The sequence below is a fragment of the Danio aesculapii genome, chromosome 13 (genome assembly GCF_903798145.1).
Source record: "Danio aesculapii chromosome 13, fDanAes4.1, whole genome shotgun sequence".
Taxonomy (NCBI): domain Eukaryota; kingdom Metazoa; phylum Chordata; class Actinopteri; order Cypriniformes; family Danionidae; genus Danio; species Danio aesculapii.
In genome coordinates, this window is record NC_079447.1 from 4,774,783 (window position 1) to 4,795,097 (window position 20,315).

The 20,315-nt window shown below is 35.4% G+C and overlaps 1 protein-coding gene across 3 annotated transcripts in view; it reads left to right on the plus strand.

Moving 5' to 3' along the window:
• golga4 (golgin A4) overlaps window positions 1-20,315 on the plus strand; it is a 92,569-nt gene that overhangs the window by 54,056 nt on the left and 18,198 nt on the right. For all 3 annotated transcript variants that reach the window (XM_056471377.1, XM_056471378.1, XM_056471379.1), the window contains 6 exons: window positions 136-257; window positions 3,315-3,445; window positions 3,918-4,004; window positions 10,783-10,800; window positions 11,168-11,236; window positions 15,829-15,904. In XM_056471377.1, coding sequence (XP_056327352.1) covers window positions 136-257; window positions 3,315-3,445; window positions 3,918-4,004; window positions 10,783-10,800; window positions 11,168-11,236; window positions 15,829-15,904 — 503 coding nt within the window. The remainder of the gene's footprint in view (window positions 1-135; window positions 258-3,314; window positions 3,446-3,917; window positions 4,005-10,782; window positions 10,801-11,167; window positions 11,237-15,828; window positions 15,905-20,315) is intronic.

Here is a 20,315-nt window from a genome sequence, read left to right on the forward strand (position 1 = left end):
GTGACTTTTTTTTCTCTTTCATTTTAGAAACAGGTGGCTTGTGGTTCATGTTTCTCCTTGATGTAAGGATGCACATTTTCTACTACAGAGTTGTTCCCAGGGTTCATATTGATGTTTTTTTTTTTTTTTAAACAGGCTTGAAATGGAAGACATTGAAATGAAACACAACTCTGCTCTCAAGCAGTTAATGAGGGAGTTCAACACCCAAATGGCCCTGAAGGAAAAGGAACTGGAAGGTTCAGTGAAGGAAACCATTGGTAAGAAAGGCATAGTACTTCTTTATAGGAGTCTTCTAGAACCGTCTTGCCCAACAATGCAAGAGCACTGTTTAGTTGTTCTCTAAATCAGTACACATCATTTCTGTTCAGTTGTAAGATTTCCGTGTGAGAGCATTCATGCCACCTATTCAACCAGCATGAACCAGGTGCTAGTTCAAAGCTAGTTGTCCAGCTGGTCTTTATCTGGTTCGTCTATTGAACCCTCTGGGTGCTTTCAAATCTGTGGTTCGGTTCACTGTAGCCATTTTTCTGCCATTTTGGGTCACACCACACTGATTGCTTTGGTCCAAATCAGTTGAAAAGAAACAAAATGCAGTCATATGACAAAATCCACATCACTCATTGGCCAGATGTTATTGAACGTATTTCCTAAACTGCTTTTCCATAGGTCAGATGCTTCATGCAGTGGACTTTATTTGCGAGATGAACATTTACAAACTATAATAATGTGTTCATTAAAATAAAGTCATCAGTCTTGTATTTCCGTTACTTTTTCAGAAATGATGTCATGCTAACCCCGCTCTCAGCCCCTGACAGAGCGGTTCATACTTCTAGTTCATCAATATTTTGGTGCTAATTAAGAATTACTGTTCCAGGTTCAGAGCTGATCTTTTGAGAGCAGCATCTCATTTGCGTTTAAAGAGACAAGCGTAAAAATATTTGGGCTTTAAGCAGCATTCACAGCACAGTAGAAAATATGATTTATTAGTTATTTTACCTGAAATGAAATCATAAAAATCTAAATATATATGACCACTTTGAGCATGCTGCTTTGGTAATGCTTTCCAAACACTGCTATGATCGTATAATACCATTGTGGGTTTCCTCCGGGTGCTCCGGTTTCTCCCACAGTCCAAAGACATGCGCAATAGATGAATTGAATAAGCTGAATTGGCCATAGTGTATGTGTGTGAATGCGAGAGTGTATGGGTGTTTTCCAGTGTTGGGTTGTGGCTGCATAAGTTGTCGGTTCCAAGCTGAAAGAAAATGATTGAATGAATTTTTCACCCAGAAGTGAAAATGTAGTCCTTAATTTATATTAAAATGAGCATTATGAACATTCTGCTTGTCTTCTTTTTGTTTCACACATTACAGGGTGTCTGCGGGGTTTTAAAAGGTAGTAAATAAAATTAGCTGACATTAAGGGTATTAAAAAGTATTTGAAAGTAAAAAACGTCATCTGACGAGGTATTTAATTTTTGAGCCCAATTTTTTAGGGGGATGAATTTATACACCATTTCCAAAGTTAAACATACTCCAATTGGTAGTACAGTGTGTGGGTGAGAGCGGGGCAGTGTTTCAATGATATCTGGTTATGTTGTGGTTCTATGACTGCTGGTGTTGGTTGCTGTATGGGTAACAATTATGACAGTTAAAGTAACTAGGTTAATTTAGATTTAAATCAATTAAAAATAAATAAAAATTTTGTGCGTTCGGGTGGGTTTTGGACGGCTTCTGGGCTGTAAAAAGTCCGCTATATCTGGCAACATTGGTGGTAGCTTGGCAACAGAGCCGGGATGTCAACACATAGAATCTGTCAGCACAGTTCAGCACAGTTGTCCAACTGTGCTGAGAATTCCGAGGTGAGAACGGTTTGTAATAGTGGCGTGCCAGTACAGGCTCAGTGGAGAAACAACTGTTACCCTACCGAAGTGTTCTTAGAGGAGCAACTTTTGACATTGACGACATACAGTTGAAGTCAGAATTATTAGCCCTCCCCTGTTTATTTTTTCCTCCAATTTTTGTTTAACGGAGAGAAGACTTTTTCAACATATTTCTAAGCATAATAGTTTTAATAACTCATTTCTAATAACTGATTTATTTTATCTTTGTCATGATGACAGTAAATAATATTTGACTAGATGTTTTTCAAGACACTTCTATTCAGGTTAAAGTGACATTTAAAGGCTTAACTAGTTTAATTAGGCTAACTAGGCAGGTTAGGGTAATTAGGCAAGTTATTGTATAAAGATGGTTCCAAAAAATATATATAACTTAAAGGGGCTAATAATTTTGACCTTAAAATGGTTTTTAAAAACTGCTTTTATTCTAGCCGAAATAAAACAAATAAGTCTTTCTCCAGAAGAAAAAATATTATCAGACATACTGTGAAAATTTCCTTGCTCTCTTAAACATCATTTAGGAAATATAAAAAAAAAATTCAATGGGGGGCTAATAATTCTGACTTCAACTGTGTATTACATTGATTAAAACTGTGGACAAAGGCCCATTGTGACATCTTGTTTAATCCCTCTGCTTTACTTAAATGCATATGTTATCTGCAATAAGTTATTCCATTTGAAAAAAAGAAATTTCATTCACGCCACTACAGTTGCAGCTCTAAGTCATGCAAGTATTAAACTTTTTTTTGAAGGTGTTAAAAAACGTAGTAAAAGGTATTAAATTCAACTTAAGAAGTTCTGTATAACTCAACTATTTAGTCTCCACTTTCCTTCCTAATCTTAACTGCCTCTCTGGCTATACCACTAACTGTACTCTCTCTCTCTCTCAAAAAAAAAAAAACCATTACTAATGCTTTGCTTCTTAGACTTTACACACCTGAAACTTGTCTATAGCACTTGTTCACTGCTGCTCTTATAGTTGTGTAAATTGCTTCCTTGTCCTCATTTGTAAGTCGCTTTGGATAAAAGTGTCAGCTAAATGACTAAATGTATATACCCTGCATTAATAACCATATGAATTTTCTTCGTTTGTGGAGGTGCAAGAATTTACATCCTGGAGTAAAGTATTCCTTTGAGTAAAATAAAAAAAAAATCTTGTTAAAGATACCGAATAAACTCTTGGAAAGCGTTGTGGACATGAACAAAAAAGTTTTGATAGTTGGTCTCATTTTCTGATTTACTGACCTCAGGAAATGTGAGAGATGGAATTCATAACTGATTTACCAGGTGTTTTCAATCCTGCCATGTAATACTTGCAGTCTGGAAATGAGTATTGTACACTCACTGATGGTAACTTTTTGGTGACCTTCATGTCTTCTTACTGTACTTTTTTTGGTTTATTATTTCCACACAGAGAAAGCTCAGTGTGTTGAAACAGAGCTTTTAGAAAGCCATCGAGATGAAGTCTGTCAGCTTCAGAAAATAATCTCTCAGAAGGAAGAAGACCTAAACAGAACGGTTCAACGCTACGAGCAGGTCCTTCAGGTACAGCCAAATAAAGTGAAACCATAGCTTTGTGTTTAACTGTGAGATACCTGATAAATGGCTAGCAGATGCTTCAGATAATACCACTTTATAGAAAGACATTGGCACTGGAGGAATTCTGTAAGGAGTTTATTGCCTTTTGCTAAATTCCAGCACATAGTCTGTAAGTTCAAGTTTCAGCTAATAGTTTGTTTATCATCAGGAAACACTTACCTCAGTCAACTAGCACCTCAAACTCCCCCGAGAGCTGTAGTGAATGATACAGACCGTATGCTGATGTTCACATCTAGCCTGATCGAGAAGCACGCTAACTATTTGCCATAGGATTATTTCCGAATTTTTATAGATCTAATTGTTTACCTGTGTATTTTATGACCCCAGTTTATTAGCTGAAAGTGAACTGTAGTTTGGCAGGTCTGTGAACTGATTGAGGCTGAAATGCACACTTGCTCAGCGTTTGTTCTTCCTGTAGAGTCGTGAGGTGGAGATGGGTGACCGCGTGTGGGAGGTGCAGAAGGAGCTGGAGGAGCTGCAGCAGAGGAGTCTCAGCGGCCCACAGGTACACTGCCTACACAACAGCTCATTTATATTTACATTTAGTAATTCAGCAGATGCTTTTGTCCAAAGTGACTTACAATCGAGGAGGCATTCAGCGATTCAACCGGAAGAGGCAACACACACAACAAGTGCTGATTATACAAAGGAACTTTTTGTTCTCAAGAGATTCATTGCCAGAGTTAGGAGGGTTTTTTTTTTTGAGAGAGTGCTTCTACAAGTGGTTTGTCAAGCCCACTCACCTGTGTGAAGCACACTTTATAAATGCACAATGTTGTAAGAATGGGTTTTAACCACAGCGGTTCCAACTGTAGTTCATGCGGATAACTGTAAAAAGTTATCAGCATGATGGTAAAAACTGTACATTTCTAGTCAAACCATTCTTCTGCAAACTTATACCAAAAACAGAAATAAGGGCCGCATTAATAGCTTGGCAACAGAGCCGCGATGTCAACACACAGAATCTATCAGCACAGTTCAGCACAGTTGTACAACTGTGCCGAGAATTCCGAGGTGAGAACGGTTTGTAATAGTGGCGTGCCAGTACAGGCTCAGTGGAGAAACAACTGTAACCGTACCGAAGTGTTCTTAGAGGAGCAGCTACTGACATTGAAGACATACAGTTGAAGTCAGAATTATTAGCCCCCCCGTTTATTTTTTCCCCCAATTTTTGTTTAACGGAGAGAAGACTTTTTCAACATATTTCTAAGCATAATAGTTTTAATAACTCATTTCTAATAACTGATTTATTTTATCTTTGTCTTGATGACAGTAAATAATATTTGACTAGATATTTTTCAGGACGCTTCTCTACAGCTTGAAGTGACATTTAAAGGCTTAACTAGTTTAATTAGGCTAACTAGGCAGGTTAGGGTAATTAGGCAAGTTATTGTATAAAGATGGTTCCAAAAAATATATATAACTTAAAGGGGCTAATAATTTTGACCTTAAAAGGGTTTTTAAAAACTTAAAAACTGCTTTTATTCTAGCCGAAATAAAACAAATAAGACTTTCTCCAGAGGGTAAAAACTGTACATTTCTAGTCAAACCATTCTTCTGCAATCTTATACCAAAAACAGAAATGAGGGCAGCATTAATAGCTAAAATTGTGGGAGAGCGTTGATATTATGTGATTGTATTGTATTACAATATGGAGCAATTAAGTGTTGATGTTAAATCACAAGTAATTCACAAATACTTGAAAATGAAATGATTTAATGACAATAATTCTCAATGAATACAACTGAATTAGTTACAAATAACTGTCTAAAATGATAAAATATGAAATGATAAAAACATGATAATAATTGTACCCAGGTTAAATTAAAATAAAGTTCCCTAAGAAAGAGAGAGACAAAGGGAGGGAGAGACGAAGAGAGCAGGTAGGCCTCAAAGAAAGCCTTAGAGCAGTAGAGCCAGAGAAGATAGCCTCCAGAGCAGGAGAGAAGCAGACCAGGAAAAAGAACAGACCAGGAAAAGAAACCAAGCAAAGCTTACCACCTATTTAGTCTCTTTCTTGATCATGTGACCAAAGCCCAAATACTGAGACATTCAGGACCTACTCACACTATGCCCTCCGAACCGTGCCCAGACCGTTTCCTGGATCGTTTGAGAAGTGTGAGTGCTCTGAATCGTGCTCAGGCCCTAATGTAATGTGAGTGCGGGCCATTGGTGGAGAGGGGACAAGCGTGCTTTGGCCTAGTTCAAGGCAACTGTACATAGTGTGAGTACACCCTCAAACTGACCAATGAACATGTGACCACATTGTAAAACCCCCAAAGTCCACACACCAGGTCCTGATCTAATCAGTATCTGCCTTCAGAGCACTAAAAAACAGAAAATATTACTTTACAAACTGTATTGTAAATGAATCAGATGAACATTTTGATATTATTGTTAAAATATCACAATGATTTTAGTGAAATTAGTTTAGAAACTGAATAAATTTACACACATTTACACAAGTAAATAGACTCAATGATAAGCTGAAATCTGTGCACTCGCAGATTCCGTGTGGGCCTAGTAATAAGTAGTAAAGTATGAAAAAACAAATAATTATAAATGTGCTTTTAAGTCAAGAATACACCATTTGTAGCTGTATTTATGAACTGCTGTTAATGTAGAGTTAATACTTAACTGGTAATGAATTCACTATATGCTAATGTTCAATAGATGATTCATATTGTGTAGGTATTATAAAGTGTTTACAACAAAACTTGTAAATCATTTAATAATCTTAGTTCAACATTAACCAATGCATTATTAACATGCATTAATAACATCATGCTTTTTAACATTAGTTAAAGCACCGTGAGTTACATTAGCTAACAATGAGCAACTGTGTTTTCATTGGTTTACGTTAACTAACATGATCAAATACTGTGATAAATGTATTGTTTATTGTTTGATCATGTTAGTAAATGCAAGGCAAGTTCATACACATTTCATACACAATGGTAATTCAGAGTGCTTTACATAAACGAGAATAAAAGAAACAGAACAGTGTTTCCTCTAGGATTTTTTCCAGCTGTGGCGGCAGATCTTTTTTACACAGATCTACCAACTACCTGTGGCGTTATTTCAATGACAAATTTCAAGCCGAGATCGCATTTATGTAATAGCCTATGAGCATGCGAATCTCTGCTTGCGCTCCGATTTCCTCTGCTCATGCACAAAGCTTCTTGCACGCCTCCTCAAATATCCGCTGCTCAAGCGCAGATATTCTCGTGCGCTCTCAAATAAACGCTGCTGAAGTGGGATTTAGTGCGTTTATGTAACGAGTATGTCTCCAACATTTATTAGATTTGCCAGAAATATTTATGTTTCCAATCAGGGGCGTAGCAACCGGGGGGGACGGGGGGGACACGTCCCCCTCACTTTTTGGAAACTGGTTATTCTGTCCCCCGATTGGCCCACACTTTTTATTTGACCTAGCGGCCGCAAGTGTTCTCTGATTTGTTACTTGATTTGAGTGAACGATCACTCAGCCAATCACAGCGCGAATCTCTTGAGCGTCTGCCACGAGCTTCATTCATTCACTTTGCAGTCAAAGACATGGATGACGCGGAAGGGAGCAACAGCTACAGCTGGGTAAATCACGGTAAATCACTAACGTTACAGAATCCTACTTTTGTTCCGTTTCGAAGTGAGAACCGTAAAGTCCCTGGTGCTGGTGTCTGGCGCTGAGCCAGAGAAAGACAGCGGGGTTAAGTTGGTTTTGTTTTCGGTATTCCTGACACATTCAGTGACAGTCGGCATTAACTAAAAAACCTCTAACCCTAAAAACATCTAAACTGTATTCCCTACAAAAAGACAAAGCTGGTTATGTTTCACAGCTGTCTTTTTTCGCTCAATATTATGAGCACTGCTTGAGCAGTCGCAATATGCGTTTAGCCAGAGAGAGCTCGCGTTGACCTAAACTCTCAGTAAGGGACCATTGTAAAAGTGCTTATTTTTTTCGTTTTTTTTTTTCGAAAACAAGACCAACTTAACTCCTCTCTAAGTTCACCAACCACTTACTTGCATGTATTTGGGGAGTAATTGGTGAATTTACGTGTTGAATCCTGCGTGTTCTGCTTTTATGAATGACGCATCGCCGCAAGTACACATGGCGATGTCCATCTCACGTTATATGTGTAGTATCAACTTGCAATTTTGCAATTGAATTGTAGTATTTAAAAATATTTTCACACAGAGTAATGCTTAATTTAAATGTGTGTGGTTCTGTTTATTTATTGTTATTATTAATATTTAGTAATTATTTTAGAATTTTGGTTAAAAGATTATTAAATAAACTTTATTGCTAATAAATCATTAATCACTTTTGGGTGACCATACAGCTGTCACCCCCATTTTTAAAATGGCTGTTACGCCCCTGTTTCCAATAGACCTACAGAACGGCATTAATGCGCCCTGAAGTAAAGTGAAACAGCTGTACGTCTTGTTTGCTGGCCCCACGCATCACACAGCCTTGTCAGTCAGCCAGTCAGTCTGTCAGCACGTAACCATAAAGGGTTAAACAAATAACGCGCAGCATGGTTACAGAAAGTTCGCGCTGTTATAATTCACTTACCTCTTAATACGTTTTGGTGCGATTATCACCCGCTATTTAAAAAAAAAAAAACAAGACTGAATGTTTTGATTGAAAAGCTGTAATGTAGCTGTGGCGGGATCAATTTTGGCGTGGCGCCCCGCCATGGAAGAATGAATGTAGCGGAAACCATGCATAAGAAATAACGAAGAATAAAAAGATTAAAATGTGTTAAAACGCGCTTAAAAAGAAAAGACATAATAGTACCATCTGTCGGACATGGCACAGTGCTCATTCAGTAAAGGCACAGCTAAGCAGGGGTGCATTTCCCAAACAACGACATAACTCGCGAACGATGTAGTGACGAGTGTTTCTCTGTCGCAGATCCATCGTTTGAACCACGTTTGTTATAACGTAAAACACACATAATGATGCTCTAAACGGGGTCGAGTAACAACTTCTTTAGAGAAGAACCACATCATTTCTTTGTGCAAATTAAATTGTTTTACACACACATTTAAAAAAATCCACCAATAGTTTTGGTAAAAACATGCACTCGCTTTTCATATTAATTGAAATTGATGTAAACAGCACATATAGAGCCTGTGTTTCCTTTACAAATATTATTGAGAATGTTACATATTCTATTCTGAAACATAAAATCACTTACAAAAGCTAACACATACTTTAATATCATATGTAAATCATATAAATGAATAAATAATGAGGCTATTTATTAAGAAATGAAATTCAATAGTTATTAGGAAATTAAAAAAAACCTGCTTTAATAATAATATTAATGATGATTATGATTATTATTATTCAGTAGGATATTGTTTATTTATTTTTAATTTTTTTGTAAAGTCTACTTTTACAATTTGACGCATGGAAACCACAGCAGAAATGTTCTAACCAACAGGCCCATGTCATATACAGTACAGATACCTTAATAAATAACCTGCTATAAATTAAACGCATTAACGTATGCTAGATATTTTGATTTCACAAGCGTTGGAGACGTAACAGCCTAAATTCTGCTTTTAAATAATAGGTCAGCTATTGACCTTATTCTACAATGCGGAAATGTGCTTGTTTTTGCGATTGTTTTAGGGCTTTCGATTCAGTTGCCTATGGGAGAAATGACTAGATATAATAAACGGCAGATAACGATCTAACTACTCTCTCTACAAACAAGTGTTTGCATGAATAAACATAAAAAGTAGAATAAAATAATAAGAAAAGATCAGTTTGCAACATCAAGCCGCGTAACGAGCTGTTTTTAACCTCTAAATATGAATGGAAGTAAATAAAACCGGAAGTCTCAAGCCAAAAAAGTTCAAATGGCTGCGCCCTCTCGTATGTGGAGAATAAGGTGAATAGCTTTCGTCATGAGCTATGGCAGTGTTCAAAATGACATCAGTGTTTTCAAAGTGCACTGCGAAGGGAGCACAATTGTAAACATGAAGATCGCTAAAACTGAACGGTAAAAATACTTTGAAAGCACATTACACCTAAGAGTGATGACTTTAATGCTTTTTAAAAAATAATTCCAAGTTTAAATGTTGGAATGTTCTAAACGAATAGGGCATAGGGGGGATAAGTGGGAACAGAACACAGCCAGGAACTACAGTATGTTTCTAACTACAGCTCTACAGGTGTAGTTGCAAGTGCACAAGTTTGCGATGCAGTTTGCGAATGTTCAGTGGAACGATGGATTTGGGGAAAACTATATCAACAAACTATGTTTGTAAAGACGGAACTTACGACTTTAGTTGGCTAACCATGGTTTTTCGGAAACGCACAACTGATGTGTTTTCAGTCTTGATTTGAATGTGACTAATGTTGCAGCACGTCTGATCATTTCTGAAATGCATTAACTAATTCAACCTTATTGTAGGCGGCACAGTAGTTAGCACTGTCGCCTCACAGCAAGATATTCGCTGGTTCAAGTTCCAGCTGGGCCAGTTGGCATTTCTGTATGGAGTTTGCATGTTCTCCCCATTTAGGCGTGGGGTTTCCTCCGGGTGCTCTGGTTTCCCCCACAGTCCAAACACATTTGCTAAAGGTGAACTGGATGAACTAAATTAGCCAAAGTGTATGAGTGTGTGTGAATGTGAGAGTTTATGGGTGTCTCCCAGTACTGGCTTGCCACCGGAAGGCCATCTGCTGCGTAAACATATGCTGGAATAGTTGGTGGTTCATTCCGCTGTGGCGACCCCTGATAAATAAGGGACTAAGCTGAAGGATGAATGAATGAACCTTAGTGTAAAGGTGTTACCAATAAATACAAATCTCAAAAATGACCCTTGACTGCTAATCCTCACATGCTACACTCTGAACTCTCTAGTGACAAAAGCGATTTGTAAAACACTTAATTTTCCCAGTTGCAGTGTAAAAGTCTCGCTTCAGAAGAGCTTGTAGGAATGAATTTCCTGGAGAGGTTTGGTATGCATCCCTGAGAAAGAGGCCTTAAACAGACAGACTCTGTTCTCAATTAACCCCTCTGAGAGCATCCTGAGCTGTTAGATTTATGCCTCAGTGCCGCTCTCATGCTTGGAGAGAGGCAAAAGTTGAGCCTTGTTCTGGATAAAGTGCTCCTCATGTGTGTTCGCTCTCTCAGACACGCACCTCTGCATTTTTACACTCTGATGTCACACGTTTATTATAGTTATTGATTGGTTGGTGTTTTGGTTGTTGATCAAAGTGTAATTAATGATGCTGCTGTTTGACTTGATTCTGTTTTGTGTTTCAGGGTGTCGATGAGTTAAAGGTAAGATTTATTTCTTTTGGTTTGATTATCTCCTCTTGTTTTTGACTGTTTTATAGCTTGCCAAGCTTATTTCTTCCAAAATAATCATGTAGAAATGATTTTTTTTATTCAGCAAGGAAAGAAAACATTAGCATTTTATTCTGTATAAATTCTGTTACTATTATAAGTTGTTTTTAAAGATTTTGAAGTAGATAACCTTTATTTTAAATAGTGATATTATTTCACAATTTCTGTCATTTTTGTTGTATTATTAATCAAATCAATGAAGTTTTGCTGACTTAAAAACAACCTTTTGAACAGTAGTTTACCTCTACAGTTTGCCGTTCTTTTCAGTTTTCTTATTTTCTTTTTCTGTTTGTCCATTCAGGTTCATCTAGCAGAAAAGACGACCTTGTTAAGCGAGGCCAAGCTAAAGGAGCAGGAATACCATGACCGGGTAAGTGAAGAGGTAAACTAACAAAGACGGACAGTTTAGTTGGATATCTGTCAGTACCACTAAACCGGATGACTAATTTTTCAGGTAGCTAGCTATAAACACTGTTGACAGTTTCACTAACGTTCCCAGCAGGATTATCTTTCTCTGTCATGACAGCAGTTGAGCTGAAAGAAAAAAAAAACTGTGCGTTGCTTTAGCAAACTTGAGCATCGCATATGAAGACAATGTAGAAGAGAAAAGTTTTACCATCCCATCACGTTCCCATCTGTGTAAAACCCAAACGAGATTAGATTCATTACACCGCACATCTGTTTACTCTTATTTGAACTTTACAAACAGTATCATGCTGTTTCTCTCGCCCCACACAAACGCAAACACACACGAGGAGCCACACACACTGGACATGCCTGTGTTTTTATGACCCCACTTCACCCTGGGCAATACACTCTAGTTAATTGGAGGACTAGTGTTGGAGGAGTTATTCAAAATAATGGCTTCACCTAAGTTCATTTTATTTTTTTAAAACGGTAGTGTTTCAAGCGTTTCTATTCTTCAGGCATCTGATCATTATTCATTCATTCTTTCATTTTACTTCGTCTTAGTCTCTTTATTATTCAGGGGTCGCCCTAGCGGAATGAACCGCCAACTTATTCAGCATATGTTTTACGCAGTGTATGCTCTTTCAGCTGCAACCCATCACTGGGAAACACCCATACACTCTCATTCACACTTATACACTACGGCCAAATTAGCTTACCCAATTCACCTATAGCGCATGTGTTTGGACTGTGGGGGAAACCGGAGCACCCGGAGGAAACCCACAGCAACACAGGGAGAACATGCAAACATTCATTGATTTTTATTTTTTTTCCATACTACATCTTCTTGACCAATTAAATACTCTCTAGAATCTGACATTTCCTGCCCCCTTTAAGACCATATAAACATTTCAAAGCACTTCACGGGACCTTTAAGTTCATCTAGATTTCAGATTAGATTTGAGTTGCAATGGGATTTCATCCATAATTATTTATAATCAATATCATTTCCCTTTTCCAGCAGTTTTTGGTTCTGAATAGCTTGTCATATACCGTTTTTTCACATAATGACTTTTTGATTAATCTTTGTGAAAGATTAATAAGCCAAGAACCAAACGGCATAGCTGTGAGTAGAATCAGGACTTCACAAACTTTGGTTTGAAAAAAAAGACTTTGTAAATCAGACAAATTTAAAAGTGCAAAATCATGTACTTGATTACATGATCTATGAATATAACATTGCGATATTTATTTATTCTGCTATATATATATATATAAAAATATATAAATATTGCGATATGAATACAATTTCACTAGATGAGATGAATATCTATTTGGAAAGAATTTATCATTTTAGATTGAATAGAATATAAAAATATACAAGTTAAATAAACTTACTTACTCCAAGGGCTATTTATATATTGAAGTTAAAATTTAGCCACACCATGTTGGTGGGTTGTTAGCCCAACACTCAAACTGGAGGACCAGAACATACACACATACACTACGGACAGTTTAGCTCACCCAATATACCTACAGCACATGTCTTTGGACTGTGAGGGAAACCGGAGCATCTGGAGGAAAACCACGCCAGCACGGGGAAAACATGCAAACCACAGACAGAAATGCCAACTGACCCAGCCGGGGCTCGAGTCAGCGACCTTCTTGCTGTGAGGCGACAGTGCTAACCCCAGAGCCACCATGTCGCCCAAATTAAATAAACAGCATTATATTTTTTCAGAGGATTCAGACTGTATTCATGAATACAGTAATTAAATAATCAAATGTCAAATAATACTGCATAGTCTTTGTTTTTATAAACAATTCAATAAAATTAAGCATTATTAATTTAAAATATTAAACTATTAATTTGTCAAAGTTACAAACAGTACATTTTCTCATACCTGAATGCTTTTAAAGCTCTTAAACAGTCTCAGGAATTAAAAAACACTTGCGAAATGATAAATTATAATACAGACTCAACATTGCGTATACTCGCGATGTGACTATTGTGAATGATACCATTGCTATATCGAAAGTAAAACGATATATTATGCAGCCCCAGTCAGAATATCAAATGTTTTCATTTGCTTTTTTGACAATCAGTGTGTTCCCTCCCAATATTGACTTCTTAAAGCTGAGATGCCCAAATGTCGTGTAGAATAGAAGAAGCATAAATACAAACACAACACGGGACATAAGAGCTATTTAAAAAAACTATGCATAACTAACATATACCAAGGAGTATAGAATGACCAAGAGGCAACACTCAATAGAACGTTCCATTGCAACAGCAGCGCCCAGCAACAGACCTGGATTCCACCATTTTGGAGTGAAAGCGATCGGCTGTCCATTGGATCTTATTGCTGTTGCCATGGCAAGCAGCTGCTTTGTTTTTTATTTATTTACTTAAAAAGCTCATTAAAGCTGAGATACAACCTGAAAGACGACAATACAACACTTACTATCACAATCAGTGTTTATTTTACAGAGTTATTATATGCTGTTGTTCTATTGGAACTTTCATTCCAAAATGGCTGCCACGCCCTCTAGTGGCTGTTTCCCAAATCGCACTAGAGTGTCGCCTCTTGGTCATTCTATGCTCTTTGCATATACTATAAAATAAAATACTTAAACTATACACATAAGACATGCAGGTACTTTTACACAAAAAGTAAATGTGTGTGTGCGCTTGACGCAGAAGTATAAATCAGCCCTAAGAAAAGCATTGTGATTATTCCTTTTGTGTATCTGAACACTTAAACCTTCCACAATATTTATTGCAGAAAAATAAAATATCACATCAGATTTTTCCAATATCATGCTGCCATAGTAAGTATCTTTATAATCGGGAGGTAATAAGTAAGCCCACATGGAATCTGCGCATGCAGATTTTTAGCCCATCATTAATTCTGTTTATTTACTTGAGTAAATGTGTGTAAATCTATATTTATTCAGTTTTTAAAATGATTACAGTAATATTATTGACTAATATGAAAATGTTCATCTGATTTACCCTGATTTGCCCTGGATTGGTTTAAATCCTATCTGTCCAATCGCAGTTTTAAAGTCACTATTGGAGAACATTCATCTGAGTCAGCACATTTGTCATGTGGTGTTCCCCAGGGATCTATTTTAGCCCCTATTCTTTTCTCCTTATATATGCTTCCACTGGGCTCTATTTTTCGAAAACATGGTCTGTCTTTTCACTGTTATGCGGATGACACCCAAATCTACCTGCCTTTGAAACAACGTTCAAATGGGCTAGAGACCCTTATGCTCTGCTTGTCGGATGTGAAAGACTGGTGGTCCTTGAACTTTCTAGATTTTAATGAAAGTAAGAGTGAAATGATTTTGTTCGACCCGTCAAACTCTTCCAGAGCACCGATAGTTAATCTAGAAAAGTTAAGTTTTTCTATGAAGCCTTGGGTAAAAAATCTTGGTGTCATTCTAGATGATGGCTTGAGCTTTGACAAACAGATAAATGCAGTGGTCAAATCCTGCTTCTTTCAGCTTCGACTTTTAAAAACAGTTAAATCTATTTTATCTAAAAAAAATAATCCATGCTTTTATCACCACTAGATTGGACAATTGTAACTCATTATACTTTGGGATTAGTCAGAAAACCTTATCCCGGTTACAATTAGTTCAAAATGCTGCTGCAAGGCTTTTAACAGGGACCAAGAAACATGAGCACATTACACCAGTTTTACGCTCTCTGCACTGGCTGCCTGTGCACTATCTAGTCACTTTTAAAATGCTTCTCTTGGTTTTTAAATCTCTAAATGGCCAGGCACCTTCTTATCTGTCAGACCTTTTAATTGAGCATCAGCCTGGTCGGTCTCTTCGGTCATCTAACCAGAGACTGTTATTCATACCTAAGTCGAGGCTGAAATGCAGAGGTGACCGTGCTTTCGCAGTAGCTGGTCCTGCCCCTCTGTATCAGATCTGTTTCATCCCGGTCTGTTTTTAAATCTAGGTTGAAAACTTTCCTCTTTGATTTGGCATTTTATCAGTGAAAAGTGTCTGTTTTAGCAATAATTGTATAATTTTATATATACATTTGTTTTTTATCTGTTTTGATTTGTACTGTGCAGCACATTGGTCAACCTCTGGTTGTGTTAAATAGTGCTATTGAAATAAAATTGACATTGACATTTATGTACAGTACAGTAATATTTTCTGTCTTTTAGTAGATATATTATGAGAGACTTGCTTTGTTTACCAAATAAAGTGGATCTAATTGGATTTGCATTTTAAACATTAAATAAAAGTTGAAAAGATATTATTTTTTATTTCATATATAAAGGTTTTAGTTATGATACTGCTAAAATAATTTGGCAGAAATCCACAGATTTTTACCAAAATTCTCAGCAGAAATAGCAAAAAACGTTTGCAGATTCCGTCTGGCCCTAGTAATAAGCCAGTAATTAATTAGTAGTGTGAATTATTACTTAAACTAAAGTGTTTCTATTAACATTAATGATAAAATGTTTTTAAAAAAATATATATTTAGTTTAAGTTTTACACCACATGTGTTTATTTTATTTTCAGATTCATGCTCTTGAGGACAAACTAAGACGCGTCCATAAAAACACCGTCGTGACTCACCTGGGAAGCACATATAGAGGTAAATAATCATAAACATTTTCCATAAAGACGGCTGTTTGAACGCTATTTCATCTCACCGTAGGCAAGCAGAACAATGTTTCCTAAGCCAGCTGTTCTCCAGATGTCCCCTCTGCTCTCATTTATCTGTTTATAATAAGAATTTTGAGGGTTTTAAGCTGCGTAGTGACTGTAAAATGCTTGTCAGGTATCTCCTGTAACTCCCAGAGGTTAATGAATGATGTGGCACAATGACCCTCGGTGGACAAAACCTCCTTCTCAGTCTTAGAGCGCGTTTATTCACTGCGCTTTGACACGCCGCTATCAATCACACACACATATGCAGAGCTTCAACATATGGGCAGCTAGAAAATCAGGCCTTCCCTGCTGGTGTAATAAAGAGCTCATCTCTGAATCTAATGGCTTTCACAGACTGTTTCTCTACGCTTCCCACGAATGACCCCAGATTCTCTGTGTTTTTGTGCTTGTGTTGTTTGGACAAGAGCAGCGTCAACATCAGCATCAAAATAACACCATTTGGGATCCTCTAGGAATGAAAGGCATGTGGGTTTCAGATGGGGATGGTTTTTCTTTTGGGTGAACTGATCATTTAAAGGGATTAAGTTTCTTTTTTCTGTTGAACACAGAAGAAGATATTTTGATAAATGCTGAAAACTGGTAACCAATGACTCTCGTAGTAAAAAAAAAACTAATATTATGGAAGTTAATGGTCACAGGTTTCCAGCTTTGACAAACAGGTTTGAAAGAAGTAAAAGGAGTGTAAATGATGACAAAATATTGGTAACACCTTTAAAATAATGGTCCATTAGTTAATATTAATTAATGCATTTACTAACATTAGTATGGATAATCTTGTAAAGCATTTATTAATCGTAGTTCAACATGAACTAATGCATTATTAAAATACACAGTTGTGCTTGGTAACATTAAAGCACTGTGAGTTGGCAAACTAATGTTATTTAACTTAAATGACATTAACAAACATTAATGAAGATGAATAAATACTGCAATTAACATATTACTAATGGTTTGTCCGTCTTAGTAAATACATTAAATGACATTAAATGACAGTAATGGACCATTAATTAGTTTATTTATTATGTTTATATATGATTTATTATGTTTATTATGTATTTATATTATTTTGTTAATTATGTATTTATTTATCCTTTTAAAAGCAACAATATTTTAAAGAAATCAAGACTTTATTCAGAAAAGATGAAATTGATCAAAATTGACGATGAATGTATTTATAATGTTACAAAGTGTTCAATACTTGTGAATGAAAAGCATTTCTATTGAAAATTCAGTTTATAAATGCGTCATGAAACCAAATAAATTGCTATTTTTTATACTAAATGAATATTTATTTTAATTTAGATTAACTTGATGTAATGAAATTATTGTTAATAAAATAATTGTATTTTAAAAGACTAAAACAATATAGTTTAATAGAAAACTGGGGATGTTTTTGGGTAAGCTAATAATTTAAATGGAAATCAGTTAAATATTTCTTTTACTGCATGAGTTTCTTCTGTTGATCACAAAAGAAGATATTTTGAAGAATGCTGAAAACCAGTAAGCATTGACTTCCATGATAGGAAAAACAAGTACTAAGAAAGTCAATGGATTGCATTTAACAGATCAAAGAAAGACAAACATGGTGTTACAAAGTGTTCAGTACTTGCAAATAAATGCATTTCTATTGAAAATTCAGTTTATTAATGAGTAATGAAATAAAAATCACAACCCAATTAAGCACTAAAATTATTGTAGATAACTGAAATCGTAAAATTAAATACATTTTGTTTCCTTGAAATAAAAATATTAAAATAAAAATTCATTGAAACCAAATAGTAGTTAATTTTAGTTTAAATATTTTAGTAAAATTATTTCAAGTTTATTTTTAAAAATAATAAATAAATATTAATTTTAATTTAGGTTTAACTTGATTTAGTAACAACTGATAATAAAATGTCCACTGCACTCTTACAGTATTATTATTATTATTATTGTACATTATTATTATATTTTAAGGGATTATTTTATTGTTTTATGATGATTGGTAAGTAAATATAAATAACAGTGCAAATTTATTTGATTTGTAAATTTGACTTAATAGTAAACTTTAAGAATTATTTTTAATGTGTTAATATGAGATTTTTTGTATCAGACAATATCTTTTCTATTCTCCACTGTAAAAATTATTACAGTATTATTATTATTATTATTTTACATTATTATTATTATTATTATTATTATTATTATTATTATTATTATTATATTTTAAGGGATTATTTTATTGTTATGATGATTGGTAAGTAAATATAAATAGCAGTGCTATTTGTGTTTATTTGACTTGTAAATCTGACTCATTAATAACTATTAAAAATATCTGTTTTGTGTTAATGTGACATGTTTCTGTCCGATATTGCGTTTTCTATGCATACTGCCACTATAAATAAAAGTTATTTTTTGAAGGATTTGATATGTGGCCCTTCACTTGGTTTGCAAAACTTGATGTGGCCCTCGGATCTAAAAAGTTTGCCCACCACTGCTCTAAATACACATGCAATGGTAAATGTGTCCCGAATTCCTCATCTTAGTCAAGTCTTCATGATATTGATTTTTTAAACACAATAAACATCCTTCTAAATAAACTCCCCAATGCATTTTTCCTTTGAAGACATCAACGTTTTTAACATGCAACTAAACAGTCCGTCTGTTATCCTTTCCCTTAATCTTCACACACAAACAAACCCGTCTCTACAGCGTCTCTGTTCTCCAGCTTATCTGTGTGACGTCTGCATTAAACAGACAGGAGTTTATGAAGTCAACTTTGACCTCCTGACTGCCATATACACTGTTCTCTCCTTCTCAAGACTAGCTTTGACACATAGGCAGTAATAAATTATGCAAAATAAACAGGTAATTTAATTGATTTGAATTCAGAATAAAAACTGTGCAAACATTTAGGGCCCTATTATACACCTGGCAAATTAAGGCGCAAGATGTGTTTGGCTCGATTTGTTGCTATTTTCAGACCAACGTAAGCCTAATTTCCCCGTTTTGCTCCACGTTGTTTAAATAGCAAATCCATTTGCGTCACTTTGTGAACTCATGGGTGTGCTGTTCTAGAAAAGAGTTGTGTTAAGGAGTATTGTTGGTGCATTGATATCAGTTCTAAAGTCCAGCACAGTGCGTTAGTTGTGCACTTTAAACGCTTACACATTGCTTAATACACACAGGATGAACAGCAATACACAAATATCTTTACAAATGAAAAAGGATTAAGCCATTAAAATATTAGCGATTATTAAATATTACAACATTTTTTTACTCAAATATAAAAACTACTGCTTCCATACCTTCATCACTTCTGGGGGCTTTTTTCAGTTTATATATGACAACTTGCTTTTGTATAATGTGATTATTATTATTATTATTATTATTTATTATATGCATATTTATATTTGTTTTAATAAAAACAAGTTTAGATTTGTCGACCTGTGGGGTTTTGGAGATGTCTGCATCACCATTTGGGGCATAAGAACGGGACGTGTGTTTGGATATAACTTTGACCACACTTCGTTATTATTGTTCATTTATTCTTTTGCTGGAAATTAGAACTGAATTTAGAAATAGTTTTGAAACAAATCTTTACGCTTAACAAATGACATTAAATATGTAGACTAATGGATGCCTTCAGTGGAGTGTGTACAACACTGTTTCCTTTTCCACGAAAGTAAAGAGTAAAAGTAAAGAGAAAGTACACTCTAAAAAAAATCCGTAAAATAACAGGAAAATGTACAGGCAGCTTATTACACAGGTTTTTTACCCTAAATTAAAAACGGAAAACTTCTGTTAAATGACAGTGTGTCCACATTAAAAAAAAAATATATATATATATATATATATATTAGTTTTTTGACCGTTAAACTACTGTAAAATAATGAAACATTTTATATTAATTTAATGGGTTTCTGTATAAAAAAACTGTTATTTTCTGTTTTTAAGGATATACCAACAGTAAAAAAAGTGGAAATATTCTGTGTTTTAATGGGATAATTGTGGAACCAACATCACTACTTGCTATACACTTTTATACACATATACACTTATTTAACCACACACTTTACATGCCAGTTTGCACATAACAGCTGCACAAATAACGTTGTATATAGTAATAAACACGTACATACACTTGTCAATCTGTATATTTGCACTCACTACTTCTATTTTTTTTTAAAAATATATTTATTATCTGTTTCTTGTCCTGTCTCTGTCATCCTGTTGCACTGTTGAAGCTCTGTCACCAAAACAAATTCCTCGTATGTGTGAACATACCTGGCAATAAAGCTCTTTCTGATTTCTGATTCTGATACCTAAGGCCAAATGGAGGAGGCTCGTTC